Consider the following 21,396-nt stretch of genomic DNA (forward strand, 5'->3'; position numbering starts at 1 on the left):
CTCCAGAGGTCCCTTTCCAACCTCAACTATTCTGTGGTTCTGTGAAATGGGCAATGGTCTGGTGCATCTTGGACGAACATCCTTTGCCACTGCAGTCTCTGGTCTGGATACTGTAGAGATGTCAGAAGTAACACCTCAAAGTTGTCCTTGAGTAAAATGGAATCAGAAGCACCCATATTGCTGAAGTGACAACTGTTAGAGGCTGGAAGTGGAGGAAAACCCCAAGGCAGAGGCTGAAGGATGGAGAAGGGGCTGGATTTTCCTCATCCTTTTCAACAACTGCAAATCCTCCACTCTTAGATGGGTATGCAGTCAATGGCTTACAGGCAAGAAGTCATGCGTATATTTCACAACTGAAACCAGCAGGCTTTTAACACAGCAATACTGTCACCTTTATTTTTACTGACCACCTAATGTAGCAGGAAAGCTGAGTAATACCACAATAAAAATACCACAGGTTAACTTTTCAGATATTGCTCATTAGGTAAAGACACTGGACAACTTAAGTTGATAATCCATCGTAATACCAAGAGAAAGAGTCTTGGAGAACAATCCTCAAGAAATAACACCTCATCTCTGTATTGAGCTATTTCAAGCATACCAAAAAGTCTGTGTTAAAAAAAAAAAAAAAAATATATATATATATATAGGGTAGCTTTGCTCCTGCCAAGAAATTTGCTCTCAAATGACTACAAAATCTCTCATGCTATCATGCCAAAACTGGAAGGCAAAGAATAGCAATATAATGTTTGAAGTATTGTATAAGGGAAGAAGCAATTACGTCTGCTTTTAGAAAATGGGATGGTGGTCTCATTAGAAAGGAATTCAATTGCAATAGTTACCTCGGCATGTAAAGGACTCGCTCTGCCACCACAAATCCCACCCTGAAGAAGAGGTTGCTGGCTGGGATGAATGGGAAAACCAGGAACAACAAGCCAACCAAAACTTCTTTGTGTTCCAGTTTCTGCAATAATACAAAATTAAACAAATATCAACTAAAAAAGTCCAACTTCATTCACCACTAACTTTCCCCTTTCCTTTTGAGATTCTTATTCATAAAATAAGCAACTTAGATTAACGCTGGATATGTTTTGCATTTAGAATAAATTATTCCAAGACACTATTCTTCCATATTACATACTGTCTGTGCTTTGGATATGCCCAGAAAGCACATAAACACTGACCACAGTGTGTATTATTACCCTTGGTATATTTTCCAAGGTCAGCTCTATTGTATGCAGCTCTCTTGAGATGGCATAGATAGTACTTAAGATATACCCCATATTGGTAATACATAAATATATAATAGTGTGAACGTATATATTAGCACGTGTATCAGTGTGGCTGTATGTAAATACACAAACGCATATCACATACACACAGACCGCTGTGCTCAAATCCTAAATGCTTATAACTGAGAAAAAAGCTGTGCAGTCACGTTTCGTGTAAAGAAAACTAGCCACAAACGGCACATTAATGCAGTCACTTTATCCCTTTCGAGGCAAGATCTAAACTTGAAATGATACTTTCACATAGGAGGTCTCCATACTCAGAGTTGGAAATTTGAGACGTGCTATATGTTAAAATTAACGTCTTTCACTTGAGCTCACTTAAACATTGGCTCACTCTTTGAGGAGAATTCAAATTGCCACATGCAGCAGGAAACAACTGCTGCATGGCCAGCAAAGCATCTCAGGACACTGTGATCAAGAGCAGCCACTGCTCCTGCCACAGAGGGACCCAAGCTTCCTTGGGCAAGCTGAATTTCAGATTTCACCCCAAGATGGTGAATCAGCTCATGCTTTCTGCTGATGATCTCAAAGATTAACATCAGGCTAAGAGAAGCATAGCATTAGGTCTGTTAAATCACCCAGGCAGACATCTGTGCGTCCCTGCCCTGCGACGATGCTGCCTCTGCAGAGCCCTTCTGCAGCCTTTGGGAGAACCTTCGTCACACTTAGAAACAGATACAACCAAAATCACTTAATGGTTGCAGCACTTCCTAATTGTTGTGGGTGATTTCTCAACTTTGGAGAGGAAATTGGCTTCCCTTTATTAGAGTGATCTAAATTTAGAAATGTTGAACAAGATTTTTGAGTAGAGGAGCTCAGTCGACGATGCCGTGCTGAGCAGAACAACCTGTCTTGCTTTTGCCCAGCTAGAGATTGTGACACCGGTTGCCACTGGCCTAGGCAGTGGCTGAAATCTAGAAACCCCAGTATTAAAATCATCATCTTGGGCCCCTCATCATAAGAAGGACACTGAGGTACTAGAGAGAGTTCAGAGAAGGGCAACAAAGCTGGTGAGGGGCCTGGAGCACAAGTCTGATGAGGAGCAGCTGAGTGAACTGGGGCTGTTTAGCCTGGAGAAAAGGAGGCTGAGGGGAGACCTGATCGCTGTCTGCAACTACCTGAAAGGAGGTTGTAGCATGGAGGGTGTTGGTCTCTTCTCCCAAGTAGCAAGTGATAGGACAAGAGGAAATGGCCTTAAGTTGCACCAGGGGAGGTTTAGATTCGATATTAGGAAAAAATACTTCATGGAAGGGGTTGTCAGGCATTGGAACAGGCTGCCCAGGGAAGTGGTGGAGTCACCATCCCTGGAGGTGTTTAAAAGGTGTTTAGACGAGGTTCTTAGGAACATGGTTTAGTGCCAGGGTTAGGTTACGGTTGGACTCTATGACCCTGAGTGTCTCTTCCAATCAAAGCGATTCTGTGATTCCATGATCTTATTGTGTCGGACAGACAATGAGCATTTTCTATGGATACAAATGCAAGAGTACATGTTACAAGGCTCTGATGTTGCTTCACAGGAGCTGAACCACACGATCACAAAAAAGTGCACTGGCTTCCCCTGGCTCAAAGACAAAACAGAAGGCAGAGAGCGGAGCGAGCAGAATTCATGTCTCCTGACTTCTTTACAAATACCTGCTTCAAACAGTTCCACCATCACCTGTTATATTATCCACTTTTTCAGCATCTTGTAATTGCAGTTATCAGTGCCTTCTTGCAGTCACAACAGCACCAAAAATACATTATTCCCACCAATCCATAAAGCCAATGAGAGCAGAAGTGCCTGGTAATGGTCATTTTGGCTTGTAATTACAATAGAAAATTGAATAGAAAGAAAAAAAAAAAAAGATAAAAATGATTTCTCAAGTCTAGATGCAAAATATCAGTCCTAGCTGAAATCCAACTTCCCTCCCAGCCAGCTTGGGACATATTCATATCCATTTCTCTCCTTGCCATTTGACACTCTCTTCCCTTCTCACCTTGTCTGGCCTAATTACAGTGCCCATTTGCTGCCACTACTCTACCCCAGGGGTTTCACAACAAAGACCCAAAGGCACAAGAAATCATCTTGTACCAAAAGGAGTGCACTGCTAATATATAAAATGTTCTCTGTCCCCAGGATATGCTCTCGGTTTCAAATGAACCAGCTATCAAATATTTCTCCAGTTGCTGTTCATTAAATCAATAATTGGGAAAGCAACCTCTAGTTTACATCTCTAGGAAGGACATCGTGTTATTCGAGGCTGCAGCATTGCAGATAAGCAAAGGAAACGGAATGCTGGAGAAAGACAAATAAAGCCTGTACATCAGATGAGAAAGAGGAAAATGTGGCAATGAGCTCAGCTGAAGGAAAAAATGGCGTTGTGTGCCCTTTCTACCACCACAAGTCACAGCTCTAGACTAAGGCGGTGGAAGGCTGCCAGCTTAGTCCCTCAGAAACGGGAGCCCAGCAGCATGAACCAGCCTCATGGAGTATCAGAGCCCTCCATGGTGCTACTTATTTCTGAAACAACAAACATCTGGCAGCATCCTCTTTAAAGCGTTTGGATCACACAGAGGCTTTTGTGAAGAGCCAGTCCTTGGAGGCCCAGGCTTCAGCTGATTTTGCTCTATGCATGGTCCTGCCTGCAAACCGGCAGGTCAAACTGCCGAGCTTGTGCTACGGTCACTCCAGAGCTCAGTTTGAGTGTCTCTCCTCTACCCAGCCATTGACTGTCCCAAAACTTGTACAGGCACTTCATGTATTGGACATTTTGGCCCTGCAGCTGGGGAGAGCCTGTGGGCAGGAGGAGCAGGGGGGGCTGCTGGTCATCTGAAACTCATCAGTGGCCATTAACTAGATGTTCTGGATTAAGCCTCTGGCACAAGCAATTCCTAAATCATCAGCTGCCCGTAGTTCAGAATTTATACTGGAGGAAAAAGTTACCCTATTCACAGCCAGATCTTATTTTGCACATCCCTAAACAAGTCCTACTGACTGATCAGATACTGGGGGGATCTCATCAATGTTTATAAATATCTCACAGGGGAGCGTCAAGAGGATGGGACCGGATTCCTTTCAGTGGTGCCCAACGATAGGATGAGATGCAACGGGCACAGACTGAAGCACAGGAGGTTCCACCTGAATATGAGGAGAAACTTCTTTACTTTGAGGATGCCAGAGCCCTGGAACAGGCTGCCCAGAGAGGTTGTGGAGTCTCCTTCTCTGGAGACATTCAAACCCCACCTGGACACGTTCTTGTGTGATCTGCTCTGGGTGAACCTGCTTTAGCAGGCGGGTTGGACTAGATGATCTCCAGAGGTCCCTTCCAACCCCAACCATTCTGTGATTCTGTGAAAGCTGGCCTTTGCCCTGACCAAAGAGCTGCACGTTCTTCTATCCCAGCCTCGCGAGGGCTCGAGGCACAGCAGAGCTACTTGTCCCTGCCCCCCCAGCAAGGGCTAACCTCTGCTCACCTAGGCAGCTCAGAGAGAACAGAAAAAAGGACAGAAACACAACCACAATGTGTTGAAAGGATTGTGTGTACCACAGGTGATAACCTAAAAGCACGAGACTCATAAGACGCTATATTCTCCTTTATTTTTTTTTCCCCTATCAAGATTTACTTAGCAGATTCACCTTTTATTCCTCCTTCCCCTGGAGGGGCTGATAGATTTATAGAAGAGTAGACAAGCAGGACAGAATGGTGCAAGAACGTCAGGGAATGGTACTGTAAGGCTGCACGAACAGGGGACAGCATGATCTTCATCCAACACAAACCATAGCAGGTGCCCTCCACACGTTTTTTAAATAAATAAACAGATAAATTAATACATAAAATCCACCAAACTGTAGCTTGTTACATTTTTCAGGGAAAAAAAGTATCAGGACCATTTATTTGGTTTAACTACTCTAGTCATGTGATTCCACTCAAGAGATAGCTGAGCTAAAAGTGGCAGAACCAGCATCTTCCAGGTGCCAGGAGCTTTTAAAGAGTAGCAGGCAATTTTGACTTCCTTTTTCCTTAAAATAAAAAAGCTAGGACTAGAAATTATAGATCACTTCATTCCTTTTACAGGGAGACATCTCTTTTCACCTTAAAGATAGTGCTTTCTTTTGGAAATATAAAACATCTTCCTGTCACGGAGGTTTCTGGGGAAAAAAAATGCACCTTTGAATTAACCTTAGAATGATTCCTTTCGTTAAAGACAAGCCAACTTCACATCAAAATAACATTCCTTATAGCAAATCGTTTGGTGAGGGTTTTCAAATTCACATCCACCTTTAATTACAATAAGGCCTTCATTATATTGTAACAAAAAACAATAACAAACCACTAATAAAGATGGGATTTTTTTTAACCTGCTACTTTTCATAGATTTATCAAAGAACTAAAAAACACCAATTCTTCTCCCAAAGGCAAGGCAAAAAATTGTTACACTATCTCAAACAAAATAGCAAAGAATCACTCCAAGGCCAAAATCCATCAACACAGCAATAAATCTCAAAAATTGCTTCCCTGGCAATTTGGGGGAAAAGGAAGAAAGCCTGGAGTTTACAACGGAAAGAGATCTTCTCGTGTTACATATAAGACATATTCTTGCTGACTACTGTTAAATCACAAGCCTTCGACAACCCAGAGCCCACAAAGTACCAGCACAGCAGGGATGCAGACTACTTTGACGTATCTGTCATAAACTATGGACTTGCATAAGCCCACTGTGAATTCCCTGCGTTTCCCATTGAGAAAGCATCACCTGAGGTGCCAGATCCATTAAGCCTCACACCGTGATGGCAGGACTTATGTTCACAACCCCAGGCACCTTCAAGGGCTGAGGCATTGAGAAGTGGAGCTGTGAGGACAAACTTCCTCCTGGCTGGACAAAGTTGCACCTCTGGGAAGACAGCAGCTGGGCAAAGAAGTCCAAGCAAATTCCCTTCTGTCCTACCTTAGAATGTTTCCGAAGCTGTTTATACATGCTTGCCTGCTTGATGGGAAGGTGGCAATCGAACGGGTTTAATTTCTTTGTCTAAGAGTTTATTTTGAGAATGAGGCAAGTGTCACCACTCCACCATTTAGAACCAACAGCTCCATGGAGTGAAGACTCCCTTCCTACCAAAAGCATAAATCACCCTCTGCCAGAGAGGTCTGGATGGCCCATTGCAGCCAGTGAGATGTTATACTTGGATCATCTGACTGTAAGTGCAGAAAAGCTGGTATCCAGGGAAGTCGGTAGTGCATGGCTGTACAAAAGCAATGATTGCTAGTACACATTTTCAAACGCTTGCAGGCCTAGGAGGTAAGTGCATTATCTATGAAAAGAGACACAGAGACTGAAAGAAGCTACATGACTGTCTGCAGACCACAGAGCGAGGATTACACTTCTTCAGTTTATTCCTAACATCCATTTGTGCAAACTGCACGCAAACTTAATTCACGTGTTCCTGTTGCACCAGTCACTCGTGAAGCCACAAGGAGCTCAGCACCGTGACCCCTCAGCGGCCTGATCCAAACCACCGCAGCATTTCATCTGGCAAGAGTTAAGGATCTGCAAACATCTGCTCTTGAACTTTACACATGCACGGTATAAAAGATAAAAGGGACAGTGTAGAAGCATGTCAAATGCACTCTGCATTTATGCATAACGTGATAAAAAGCAAACTTAAGCTAATCAGGAATCAACCCTAGGGATTCATTCCTTCACAGGAAAATAATCTGCTAATGTGAAGCTGGAGAAGCAAGCACGGGGTGCTCCCAAGTTCCACCTCACTGCTGCAGGCACAGACAGGTCATGGCAGAGCTGTACCATGCTGCAGGTACCATCAGCATGGTCTCCTTTAGGCCACCAGCAGAAATCAGGATGGGACATGTACACCTTTATCTTCTGTGGCCAAACAGGAGGGCACCATGGAGCTGTGGCTGTTTCCCTCTGCTGCCTGTGCCACCACTTCTGAGCAAATGGTGCCAAAATTCAGGTGTTAACAGATGGTCTGAAAAACTCAAACATTTGGTAAGGAAAACATAACTGCCCAGCTTCAAATCTGGCTCAGACACTCAGCTTAAACAGCTTGCTCCTACAAAAAGAGCCACGAATTCTCTAATCACTACAATTTATCAGGAGTTTTATTCTTTCACCTCATTAAAACAAAAAATCAGCATCTTCAGTAGTGCCAGCTGCTTGAATGCCAGGCTTAGCAACTCACCGTCTTCCTAAAATAACTCCATTTTCCTTGGTGATCATCTTGTTCTGATAAAAGCACCCACAGTTACTACTGAACAGAATTAAGCTAATTTTATACTTCACAGATAGGCCAAAGACCATCACTGCTGACACTTTATTAATTACCAGACACATTGATCCTATTTTGAGCATTTGGCAACAACAAAAACGACTTTCCAGTTCACCACCAACAGCACCTCTTCAGGAACTGGTGTACAGGCAAACATACACCAGCCAGAAACTGAATCAAAACCCCTGAAAGTATCATTGGCTTCCTAACGCAGGATTATGTGAAGAGAAATCCTTGGCACATTCCTCAGACCACCTTAATGAGATCATTCACTTTCTGTTTCCAGAAGGAAGCAAGTCCTGGTCTGTATCACTAGGTAAAACAGCCTATTTTTCAGAAATGCTGAAAGTGCCTAAAAACGTCATTTACATCAATGGGAACTGTGGATGCTCTACAGCTCTAGAAATCAGACTTTCAGTTATGGAATAAAAGCAGAAACAGCCCTTTCCCAATCCCATAACCTACAGCAGGGGACAGAAGTATATTCTACTGATATTTCACTTTTTACTTTAGTATCTTAAAGTAAAATTTTGATATCTATTACTTTCTTTTTCTCTGTAGACTTCAGCTACCCATCCATTCAGCTGCATGTTTACAGTCTTTCTTACCCAGGTTTCTAAAATTCCCTGGAGATATAAACTAGTTTTCCTAACCCCTAATCTCTGCAGCCTCTAATTTCGCTTGACAATCTGATCTGAGCAGGATGCAGGAGCACATACATCTTTGAAAGAGAAGTGGAACATTACAAAAGGAAATAGGAAAGTCAAAAAATTGCTCCAGGAATTAGAATTTGACCTTGTGGTTGTTTTTCGCTCTTCCCTTTCATTCTGTGACTGCAGGCTGCTTTACTACATGGAGGAGGGAGGAAGAAAAAAAAAAAAAAAAGGAAAAATTTAAACACATGCACACTGCTTGCAGTACATACAAATGTGATCTTTGGAAAAGCAATCCATTCATGGTGAGTTTTCTCCTAAAATGTAATGCAGAACAAGAGGATCGTAACAAAAATCACGCAATGGCTTGGCACCCTAATGTTTAACTAAGACCAAGCAGCCACAATGAGCATCATTATCTCCCCCAGCTGTAAATTTCTTGGTCCTCATCCCACCTCCTCTCTCCTACTCACCCCTACTATTATGCCACTCCAAAACCTTTCAGCTCTGAGTGGGTCTTGAAATATTAACGCAAATCAGAAGAAGAAAATGGCAGAAACAAAAAGAATATCTTTGAAAATACAGTAATTCTGTGTTAATATGCTGAAAATGGCAGAACTACGTGCCCCTATGAAAATGACCTACCTAGCATGACAAACTCCTGCTGGAGCTAAGAGCCCATTTGGTGAGATGCTGAATATCTTCATGGTGGGACAAATCAGAACTACTTCAGCTATGGTTGTATTTATTCAGAGTACCACCCCCCAAACACGTTATTTCAAAAATCTACCAAGGAAAAAAACAATATCTGATGCAAAAGGTATTTTAATAACTTCACTTGGTTGGTTTTTTTAACCCAGAACGGCAATTGCACACAGACTGAGGAAGGTTTCTTCTTGCACCTGAGCCTGTCGTCTGGCACAGCAAGCGCCCTGGGAAGGTTTTCGTGTTGTTTCCACCCCCCCGGGGACCCACAGCTGATGTGCTTGCAGCACTCGGCAGAGCAGAAACACGGCCAGCGAGACACGCAGGGTGCCCGCAAGCAGCTCCCCCCATCCTCCCTCCCTCCGGCTTTCACTAAACAGAGTCTTTCTGGCTTATTACTCTCTCCCCGCAGCAAACATTAACAACAGAAGCAGCACAGAAAGCCCTCGCTGCTAAGGATTAAGAACATCACTCCTGACCTTCTCTCTAAGTGGAAGGAATTCAAGTGGGCCCTCAGGAAAATGAAAGCAGGATTTATTTTAAATGGACCTTTTATGAAAATGACTGTGGTTTCCAGCTCGTCAGATAGACTCTGTCGATAAATAGCCTTATTCACCTTGCCATGCCTTTGAAGCAGGTATTGTTCGGGAAGCGTTGTGGCATACGAATTTTGCTAGGCACACTTTCTTACTGTGCCAGTACTACTGTAAAATATTATAAAAGGCGATTGTTCCCCAGAAAGGTCCGTGAGCTGCGATTTATTAATGAAATGCCAAACCTGGGAAATGAGGCAAAGGTCTCAGGGGTGCAGGGTAAAGTAAATAAATAGCATGACAGAATACACATAATGAGTGCTAGCAAAACCAACAGAAACATGCACACAAAGAGAAGACACAAATGTATTCCTCTCCTCGATGGTATTAAACATTGTCAGCTAAGAAATACAGTCTGTGAGTGACTGAGGAATAGGCTTGGATGATATCCATACATATAAACCACTGGATAAATGGCAATATTATGCCAATTACAGCATGAATTAAAGTCATAATAATTTGGTATAAAATGCCTTGTCTTGGCTAAGAAGCATTATGCAGAGAAATGTAAAGAGGCAGCATTACCTTAAAATTAGACCTGAAGTAAAAAAAAAACCTACTGCAGCATAAGAACAGCATAATAATATATATCTCAGTTGCATGTAATGAATATAACCTGAAAACCATCACAGCTTCCTGTACCATACATAGCCATGTCACACACAGCAGCAAAGCATGTTCTTTAAAAATATATATCTTAGAGGATTTTTTTAACTGATATGAAACATAAGTAGCACTCTCTCCTCAGACATGAAGAATCTGTCGCACCATTATTACGTGTTCCTGCTGAACACATAGAAGGTGCTGTGAACCACCAAAAGGTACTTCCGTAGCACTGGTCATCAGCATAAATGCAAGACGAGGGCCAAGCAGTAGGAGGTGCAATAAACTCCCCCAGACCAGTCAGGTACAAAAGCTATTGTTTCAAATTACTTTTTCCGATCACATTGCTCTAAATTACCCCATCACACACACACGAATTTTCTCACTATCAGCCCTCCATACAGCAGGTGCCATATAGAAACTGGAATCTGATCCATCATATGCTCTGTACACACGTTCACAGCTACCACTACAGGACAAGCCGCATTTTAATCACACTGCTAATTAAGCAGCAACCTAAAAATACCATGCAGACTGGCTCTTCAAACACCTGAAGGGTTTTGCTTTGATGCTCATTGAATTACTATGACATGTCAAAGAAATAACTGTCATCCTGGTGATATGCCCAGAATTGCTGTCCTCTCTCTAGCTCACCAGGTGCTCACTGTTTCTTCCAGCACAGAAAAGCAGCACTACAGGCCCTTGGGTACATTGGTGGCCATTTGAAGCATCAGACAGATTATTTCTCTGGCCCTGTAACTGGTGTGCTTGGCAACCAAAAAGAGACTGCTTCATCCATTTGACTGATACCTTTGTAATCTACCTAGTCCCAAAGCAGAACAGCTCCATTCCTTGCAGCTGAAGCGGTCTTTGAAAATGAACAATAAACAAATCTCATCCTTTTTTCCCCAACTACTATTATTCATCTGGGATGCAGGTGTTTGCAATAGCATCCCCGGCCTTTGTCACATCCCCAGTACGCTACTCAAAGCCCAGCCAGCCTGGGTGAGGAAGTTCACTGAAAAGAGCTGACCAGAACCTGAGGATTTTGAGATCCACCAGTGACTCACTGGGCATCTGCACAGTGAAAAATCGAGTCTCAAAAGGTTTCAAAGAGCTCCTTAATGATGTACAGCAATTTCACCACAACAGTCACCATGAAAAAATCTTGGCCAGAGATGACAGCGAAGTCCTTTGCTCCCAGTGGGAGGTGTGCCAAGGAGCAGGCTTTTTCTTTACTCCCATCAAGCCTCCTAAAGAAACGCATTAATTTTCACAGGCAATATGGATGGCTGCAGCAAGAGACAAACGTGGCTGTGCACCTAAACATTGTGCAGAGCAGCAGGTCCTTCTTGGTGACCTGCTGAACAGGAGATCTTTGGCCAACAAGCAAGAGGGATTAGAACGAACTATGAAACAACCCAGTGAATGCAAGTTATAGACAAGGAATTAACAAAGCAACTTTTCAAATTACTTCCTCATTATGTAAGAAGGACAACAGTGAAAGTGCATGAGGAGGACGAGGAGGAAGGTTTTCTCTCCAAACAATAACAAACTGGAGAGCTGCCCATTCTGTTTCTGCAGTTTTCAGCATAAAACCCCTCATCTAGTAAAAGATGTGTTTCAAGAAAAGCAGTTACTGTTTCTTCTCGTTCAGAGGTGTAACAATGTTCACACAATGAAACGGAACAAGCAAGCTTCGTGCCTTAGATGTCTTTTATCAGCATTACACATACATGCCAACAGGGTTATTACCCTAATCACAAATGTCAACAACAAATTAGCCCTGTTTAAAATTCAGTGGCAACAAAGGCAGAAATCCAATACATGCATTTGCTAATTACAGTCCATGTAATATATTCTGTGAGTCTCCTGTGAGCTTGTTTTGTGGATGCACACGCACTGCCTCTTGCCACTGAAAATCAGTTCAGTGCTCACCACACAGATGTCTTCAGTTCCGCCAAAATCATTTCTAGCTTTTGCATTCTCTGTGCAGGGAGAAAGTGTTAGTGCCGATGAGAATGAATATGAGGTTTCGTCCTCTCTTACCCCTGCACACCTACACACTCCAACGAAAGGCACATGAACTATTTGTCTGTTCGCTCTAAAACCATCCCTTAAAAAATTGCAAGCTATTGCTTCTAGGTTAGACTTTGCAATGAAAAAGGAGAGCAAATGGCTGCTAAGACAGTTTTACATCTTTGCTTCAAAAAGGAAGCTGGACATCTTATACTCTATGAAATATGAAAAATCAACTGATGCATCTGATGCTGCCTACAAGCTGCAAAATAATGAGAAGTGGCCTGTCTGGGGCTTGACTGAAGGATGGTCCGTCTTGGTGGGAGCAATTTTGTATGAAAGGCCACTGCTGTTGAATTTGGAAAGAAGCTTTCTTAAAAGCCTAACATAACGAATTGTGCCTGCAGTTCACGTGTCCTAAACTTTTGTCTCCTCACTGTAGAAGACATTCCTGAGAGCGTCTGAAGCCAAACAGGATCATTTACTTCCAGGAAATGCGTCTCTTCCTACTGTTTGCTTTCCTCAATAACTCACACTACTCGTCATAGCGTAATCATCCTCTTACCACTTAATGGCAGTATCACAAACGGGTTGTTATGAGAGTCGCTAAAAATGAAATTGAAAATAGCTTCAAGAAATTTAAGATTTCCTGAAAAGCAGAACATTTAATAGTACCTGAGGCTGGGGGAAGCATGTCAGGTTGACCCCAAATGGAACCAATACCAGTTTCATGCTTACAGTGGGTTCGCTGGTGAGCTGAGACTGATTAGAGCGCTTTGTCAAGAATACGATGGTTCTGGTTTTACTTGGGTTAGACACAAAACCAGAGCACTTAGGATCCAATTTATTCTGTGTTTGGGCTTTTCAAGGATAAACACAAGGCAATCTACAAGATGAATTTCAAAGCATCCTTTAAGTAAATGCCTGGACAGCGAAATTCATGTTGCTTAATGCAACATTAACAGTGGTTAAGAGCAAAGCAGTGAACTTATTCTCACAAAACATTACAAGTTGCAGTTTCAAATCAAATAGTGGTATTCATAAACTCAGACTGAATAGTTTTTCCTTAAAGAAAAAAAAAAAAAAAAAGAAAGAAGGAATAAAAATGTGGTAAAATCTAGACCTTTAATGCACAAAGTGTTCTGAAATATCCTTCTGGATCATAGTTTTACCCAAAAGAAAATAACACAAAATGTCTTTGGAAGATTTTTTTTTTTCCCAGTAAACCAACAACTTTAATCTTATACATAGTATGAATTCCAACAACAGGAGAAGAAATAAAAAACAACCTGAACTTCAAAGAACATGGGATAAGATTTTTCAGAAGTGTTCAGTACCAGGATAATGAGAATTTTATCATTCCCTGGGAACAGGATTAGGTCTAATACAAACACTTCTGAATATCTCTAGCAGTGAGTAATGAAAGCAGGAGGAACACAAGATGATGTACAATCTGCAGGTAGAACTAGCGAATACCTAATCGGGTATTTTCCCATATTTCTCATACAGCATTTGTCAATGTATAATCTAAATTAATGACTTTGCAGTCTCAAACTGTTTGATTCATTGTCCATCCCCTTCTCAGGAGTACAGAGAAGACTGCCAGGGCAAACTCAAGTGTGTACATGACCTGCACGTTTTAGCATAACATAGATATTAAAAAGCCATTACTCCCCTACTATGCTTTTGATTGAGATGTATGTTTGGGAAGATAAATTTCTGCACTATTTCAAAAACGATTACCAACACATTTCCTAAAGAAGCTTCCACAACACAACTGCAGATGGAAGAGCCTGTAACTCCCTATGATCCACAGACACACCTTCTATGTAAGTCCATATCTGATCTCTGACAAGTCTAGTACAATCTCACTTTCGTTTCTGCAATTTGATTAATGGTGGATCTGAAATGCTGAATTGTAAAGCTCAGCTTACGGCTATATTATTTAGACTAAAAAACAATTTCCAGATAATTTCAATTTCCTGCCTTCCATTGCTTTGCTGACGGGAAATCTTCTGTATACAACATTTAGGTTTTAGAAGTACAGTAAAGATACGAATACGATAATTGATTTCATTTTCAAATAGCTCTGCAGATGACAGTTCCCAGTCCTGTTTGAAGCAAATGACAAAGAGCCTAATGACTATGGGGGAGGCAGAGACACTTAACAACTTCAGTGGGGTTTGGATCATTAACAGTAATTGAATGCAGGACTCCAGGCAAACTTTTGCCCTCAAATAAGACCAATTAGAGATGGAGACATTCAAGCAGATGGACATTTTAATCTGTTAAGTTTGTCTGCATTAGCTATGTAGCACTACGGTTGTTTCACCTCTATCCAATGCACCTGAGAGGAAAACTTGTGCTTCCTGACCATTTCATCTAAAGATTAGGAAACAAAAGATTGTAAACAAAACGTTGTATGGCATGTCTTTTGGTGTTACCTTGAATGCAGCTATACAGTGCAGGCTGAGTAATGTCATCACCAGCACCAAGAACACTGTTGCTAAGTTCCTTGCATCCCAGACGGACTCGACCAAAGGGATGCTGCCGACCTGCCAGTCGTAGCACAGGGTGATCGGTGCCAGCAGCAGCCACGCATTGAAGGCCAGAAGGTAGGAATAAGTTAGAAACCTGCAAAAGAAAACAGGTGATGTAATACACGGAATGGCTACCAACACATGAAACATTTTCCTTTGGAAAAGACCACATACTGTATGGGAGAAGGAAAACAACACCACCACCACAAAAAGAACAACAACAACAAAATCCCATACCCCTCTGTCAATAAAAAGATGCTAACATAGGTACGATGCACTTCAGTAGGTCACTTACAGAAATAATAGAAGTTCACTTATATTTATGTGGTTTCTATGCACCAGTCTTTGGAAAACTAACAGATCGTCAGCTCCCATTTGAATGTTAGATTTTTGAAGTAACTATCAGCTTCAACAATAAGTGAATAATAACTAAGCAGGTACGTACATATATCGAACTGTTGCACAGTTCACTGCCTCACTCCTGCAATAGAAAATATCCATCTAGCTGGATTTAACTTACAATTTAGGATTTCTCTTATGTGCACAATATTGAGCAATTGAAGTCAGACCTCTCTGTCTTTTCTCTTTGCATCCCAGCACAGAAAGAAAATCCAGAAGAAAGGAGGCACAGGGTGATTCTTGGCTGATCCCATCACAGCTTATTAGGGTTGGGGACAGCTTGCGTGAGATGCACCACAGATGTGACGGAGAAGTAAGAAGCCTTACAAATTGTTGTAATCTTCACTAATTGGTATTCTCAATAGAGAGGAAATTAATGGGGAATGGAAATGGGAAACGTGCTGCCCTCTGGGAAATATGCAGGGCTTTCAGAAGACAAGAACAGCATGTGTGCAACTGGGCTAAAGAAAACAAGAAAAAGATAAAAATCAAACCAAGATACTCTCTCCACCCAAAGCTTTTTTCTGCTCGGCACCTACTTGTCCAAAAGTGCATCCCCCTCAAACCACATTTACAAAAGTTCAAATACTTTTGTATGCAAGAGGCTGGACATTATTTGAGCAATCATGAAGGCAACCAAGCAAAATTGTGACAGCCTTAGAACAGACAAACCCTGCCTTGGTTTGCAGATGGAAAGATCCACATTGTACTCAGTACCAAAGATGGCAAATACTCAAAAATAAAGGAATTTATATTCTATCCTGCATAGGATTTCTTCCATCTGAGCCTGCTTTGGCCGTTGTTATCATACCCAGTTGCCATGGTACCTTAGCAGGTTTATTAAAATGATAACAAAGGATGCCCAAGAGATGTCAAGTCATGTAGACAGAGGATTGTTTCACTCATCACTTACAAACATACCTCTCTGGGGGCAAAATGCAGCCCTTTCTAACAGCGCTTAAAACATTATGTTATATTTGTGGTAGAAGGGGTAAGACACCAAAGCTAAATGTGACTCCAGGCAGGCAGGACTGAAGTTCTCAGATGGGTGTTAAGCCAAGACACAGGGATGAAACAGGCCTAAATTCTTGTGAAAACATTCTTAGATAACCACAGTTAGGATATCAGTTTCTCTTCTCATCGGAAAAACAAACACCTCCAGCAGCACAGCAACCCTAAAGCAGGGAGGCTTAAAGAGTTGGAATAATGTTTCATTGTAAACAGTGGAAAAGGCACATTCTCATTTCCCTGCAAATCTTTCTAAGCTCCCAGTTCTGATGGAAAATGTAACATTTCCACATTTTTAAGGTTTTCAGCCATTTGGAACATGTCTCTTTCATCCCTCCATTTTCCTCTCCTTCCCTATCCTGAGGCAGTAAACAAGGGGGAAAAGTGAGACAAAATCCATCTTCTCTCCGAGCAGAGGCAGCAATTAAAAAAGCCAGTTTCCATTTAAGAAAGCATCCCTCAAAAACGTGATCTAATTTTTCTCAAACTGTTCTTATAATTTTGATTGTTCACTATTTCTAAAGGAACAAATATGTCTTTTCTAGTCACCAGGTCAATTTTTTCTGGCCCATGTTACAGAGGAACACAGCAACACAAAATATGGTGGAGCTTAATCATGTCAAGGCGCTCACTCGTGATGTTACATGTGTATACAAGTGTGTATATTAGACAGGATTTTCTGAAGCGTTGAGTTAGCTTTGCGCTTGATGCTTTAGGAAAGCCCAGTGTTTGCAGGGAGTATCCTTTTATGCCCTGGCATATTAACATTTTCAATAAGCATCACAATATTCACAGCAGTTTGTATGCAAACGCCTACTTTACTCAGACTGGGCTGCTGGGCAGGAAGCAATGAGATGGTATTTGTCATTTTTGCAAACTGCAGCACTGCAGTTAAAGACAGACAAGTTGGTTTTCTGCATCTTCACTGATAAGGCAGGAGCTGATAAATCGTTACGCAGCACAGAATAAGCAAACACAGTTTGCTGCCATAACAAATTGTGCCAGTTTAACAGACTTGAAGAGGAATTCAGAATAGCCAGATTAGTGTGCATTAAAGCATTTCTGCTGGAAGGTTAGAACAAACTGCTGTTGGAGATGAGAAGACACTCTCCAGGACACACACTCATCGGGAGAGGTTTGTAAACAACAACTCTTTCCACGTGCTTGTGGGGTTTCCATCTTCCTTGGGAGCCATGTACACAACTCGCTGCCAGAGGCAGGTCCCAGAGGAGATGGACAATCACCCTGTTCCATCACAGCAATAATTACTGCCTTAAATATGCTCTGCCAAAAGCGGCGAACTATTTTAAAGCCTGTGACAGTCTTTACCACCTATGTACGGTCAACTGATTCGCCTCTCCAGACACCCTACTGGAGAACCTTTGGCCACATCTGTCATCATCAAGCCTGAACATCCTCGTTGAACGCGAATGTGCCTCCAGCAGCCACAGAAGCAAGATCAAGGAGGGCGCTGCCTGATTTTAGGAGGCATTTGTAAACTGCAAGAAAACCTTGAGCGAGCTCTGACCCAAGCAAAAGTCCCGATATGCTTTCAGCATTACTAACCTGTCCTTGAATGCGACACATGGCTTTACAAAATAAAGCACTACAAACTATCACTATTCTAGATACTAGGAACAGAAAAATAGCAGGATGCTAATACTAGCTACTGACAATTCAGTGCCGCTTTTTACTTATGGCTCTCGAAAGCACATAGTACTCCTTTACATCTGTGTGGCTCTCATATCACAAGGCTAACCAGAGAGAAAGCTAAAGGTAGGAGAAACTTTGGAAGAACCCTCTCAGCAAAGCTGACATCACAAGGAAATAACTTGCAAATTTTGGAACGACTTGAAGATTCGTGGAGTCATTCCAGGAGGTAATTATATTTCAGCAGCCTACCTGCAAACAGCAACAAAAGTATTTTCTCTTAATTAGTCGACTAAATGAATTACATTTTAAATTAATGATCTTCTCTATATTGCTGTTCACGTCTGCTGGAATTCCAAGGGAGAAAAATCCCTAGCTGCAACATCTCCCACTCTATCAGTTAATCCCAGGCAAGACAGAGTATTACTGGTGAGGCGATTGGAAGAACCTGCCTCTTAATTGGCAATCAGTTTTCCCCCAGGCTGGTTAACAGCATTTGCGTTACAGCAGAGCTATTTTTTCTATTTGCAAATTGAACATGGAAATCCAAGTTTCAGTGGGTATCAAGTGTTTCTTTTCACTTCTCAGCATCTCTGACATGTTCAGAAAAACACAACTACTCCTGTAGGTATGAGGTGTTGTCATGGCAATCCAGTTTGTTGAGTTTAAAATTTTTTTAGTTTAAATTTACAGTTGCGTGCTTTGTTTGAGATAAATACAGGATCACTCATATCTAGAACCTGTTGCAGAAAACAACTATCTGAACTGATTGCTTCTGCTGCAAAAACAAAAGTAAAGGGTGCTACTTACAGCCATAAACAACACAACAAAAATACTTGAGGGATTGTCTGTTACCCTTTGCTGTAAAGGAGACTAACAAGCTTGGAAAAGCCCCAGTCTCAGCTCTGCCAAACCAAAGCAATTGAAACACATGACGATTGTCAGACTAGCTAAATAAAATACAAGATTTATAGACATTTATGTGAAGTTTCATTTGCTTTCTGATTTGGGAGCATCTTAAGCTTTTTTCCCCAGCTCCCAGGGACTGAGATTACTGATTTCTTTCTAAAACTGTGCCACATGAATGATCACAGGACTCAGACCATGCCCCACCAAAGCTGCATGGAAAAGCAGGGGCCAGTGACACTGTTCTTTCTAGGTTCATACAGGGGTACAACCTACCACCTACACAGTTCTGGGACAACCCATCCCATTCCTGACAACCAGCCTTGCCTCAAAAGACCCAGCGGGGTGTCCACCTGCAAGTGGAAAATTCTCCTGCACCGCAGACTTTAGCAAGGCAAAGGCAAAATATTCTCCTGGTTGGGAAAAAAAAACCAACGCCAAACAAGTACCTATCTGGAAGAGAGGTGGTAACAGTGCACTTAACTGGTATTCAGGAAAAGAAGGTGATGCACAAAGAAGAGGGATCTGAAACAGAAGCAGGAACATCATTCTTGCCCCTTCAGAAGTAAAAGACCTTGTTAGTGCTCTTTTGAGAAGACCCCCACACCGCCAGGCACTCTGAGTTTTCAGTTCACTGTAAGGGTGAGAAGAGCTCCTCTACTAGGGAAAATGCTTCTCACTTGCAATAACAGCTGAACTGATTTCAGCTCAAGGCTCTCTTCATCCTCTACAAAGCCCTAAGACCGAGTGTGTTCGATGAGCCGCTTCACAATAATGTCCTCCTAGGACACATGTGGCTGCAATTATAACCAGGTGGTGGTATTTAAGGATATTGTCTTAAAATTGTATGTATTTGTGCTCCCCCTGGGAACTGCTGGTCCAGCCGTACCTTCCCACATGAGTTTATTTTCCTGCTCTGTATATTGTCAGCCTAAACATTTTCTTTTCATAGCCTTAGAAGAAAAATCACACTCTGTCTATCCAGCACATTTGGTGATGGAGTAAGTCTACACAAACAAGCAACAGACACACCAATTCCAATTTTAACATCCAAATGCAAGTATTGGCTAGACAGAAAACACTTGTAACTGGAAAAGGTGCCTGTGGATTCCCTTTCATCAAAACTTTTGCATCTGGGGGAAAGAGCTGCTAGTCAGTAGAGGACAGGAGTAGGCAAGACAAAGATACAGATAAACAGGCAGATGCAGCTTGATGAATAGCAAGGTGGGTTTGTGTGCACCAGGGACACAGGAGGAAAGGCAGACTATGTTGTCCTCTACAGCTTCACAGCCCGAAGAGCTTTGATGTGTCGAACAGCTCTTGCTCAGTTGTTTCAGCTCTGTAGCTAAGAATCCGAAAAATATCAAATTCTTGAAGAGTAAAGACTTTCAAAGAGCCTGTGAATTCCCAGTGAAACCTGAGCCTGCTGTCAGAGTCTCAGTGCTGGAAGACCTGGGATTGATCTCGCACTGTTTTCCCCACCGCAAACCCCTGCATGCTGTGGGTGAGGGCGTGCCCGGTGATCAGACATGACCCTCAGCTCACCACCCACAGCAGCACGTTCCAAAAGTCACGCACCTGAAACCCCCCCGGCTGCCGCTGGGCAACTGCCACAGGAGAGGTTCACCGGGGCGATGGGGGATGGAGGATGCCCTGGACAGCCGCTGAGATGCTGGTGGCTGATCCTCAGGAAATTAAAAACCAGGCTTTATAAACTCGCTGTGATAACGATTCTGGAAACGGTTCATTGTACTCCAGAGCGTTACCTACCCCGCGCCAGCAGGAGCCAAGGGGATGTTCTGGGCATGCTGCTTTGCCTCAGGCTGGCCGTGGCCAAGCCCTCCTGCATGGAAGTATTCTGAAAAGCAAAATGCATTGCCTGTAGGAATCAATGGCCTCTGCTTTGGCTGCACCCCTTCACTCCATATGCAGGCTTTTGGCAGGGAAGGCTTCTTGTGTAACCGGCATTTGCAGCAAGTGCCATGACCTATTAAAAATGCCTATCAAGCTGATTGCCAGAGCAGCACTACCTGACTGTGTTTGTTCATTAAACCAAGAAAACTTAACTGAGAGAGATGCTGAAACCTTTCAGGTGGCTCTGGGAAAGCAGGTTCCTCTGGGAGCCTGCTACTGTAGGACGGCTTTTACTTTGTATAATAGCTCCATCTTCCAGATAGGCATCCCCTCCACCGCCAGCCCCCTTGGAATAAAGAATACATTTTACACTTAATGTATAGACTGTCTGGCCCCTGGGTGGGCATGACAGCAATTCTTACCAGCGCCGTTGTTCTCCCTTTTGGCTAGAATTGAGCCCTGAGCACTGGGTGCCCGCAGAGATCACTTGTAGAGCTGAAGTTAAGCACCTTTGGGCACATGACGGAATGCACTGACAAAACAGGCAGAACTTTTCCACTCAGGAAGCATGTACAAGCCTGACTAATTAAGAACTGATGTGTCACAGGGATCTATTTTAATGCTAGTTCCTAGCCTGAAGTCAGTAAAAATCCCATACCAGAGTAGTTGCTGCACTTGACTTCTATCGCCTTGGCAGAACTGGCTGGCACAGGGACCCACTTCTTCAGCATAGGTCAGCTGTGTGCCTCTCGGTAATTCATCCCCTTCGAAGTTACAACTGGGATGATTAAATGCATTGCTCGGGAAACAGTCACAAATCTCTATGAAAAGGAGTATATGCCAGTTTTTATGTACAAGCATTTCTTAGGCTTTCTGCGGCACTGAATTCTCATTTACCTGATTGAA

At 42.6% G+C, this 21,396-nt stretch overlaps 1 protein-coding gene across 1 annotated transcript in view; it reads right to left on the reverse strand.

Moving 5' to 3' along the window:
* TMTC1 (transmembrane O-mannosyltransferase targeting cadherins 1) overlaps nucleotides 1–21,396 on the reverse strand; it is a 148,996-nt gene that overhangs the window by 63,804 nt on the left and 63,796 nt on the right. The window contains exons 8-9 of the mRNA XM_065646514.1: nucleotides 14,578–14,767; nucleotides 843–964 (exon numbers count right to left, since the gene is read on the reverse strand). Coding sequence (XP_065502586.1) covers nucleotides 843–964; nucleotides 14,578–14,767 — 312 coding nt within the window. The remainder of the gene's footprint in view (nucleotides 1–842; nucleotides 965–14,577; nucleotides 14,768–21,396) is intronic.

Source organism: Caloenas nicobarica, chromosome 1 (genome assembly GCF_036013445.1).
Source record: "Caloenas nicobarica isolate bCalNic1 chromosome 1, bCalNic1.hap1, whole genome shotgun sequence".
In the NCBI taxonomy this organism is placed as follows: Eukaryota; Metazoa; Chordata; class Aves; order Columbiformes; family Columbidae; genus Caloenas; species Caloenas nicobarica.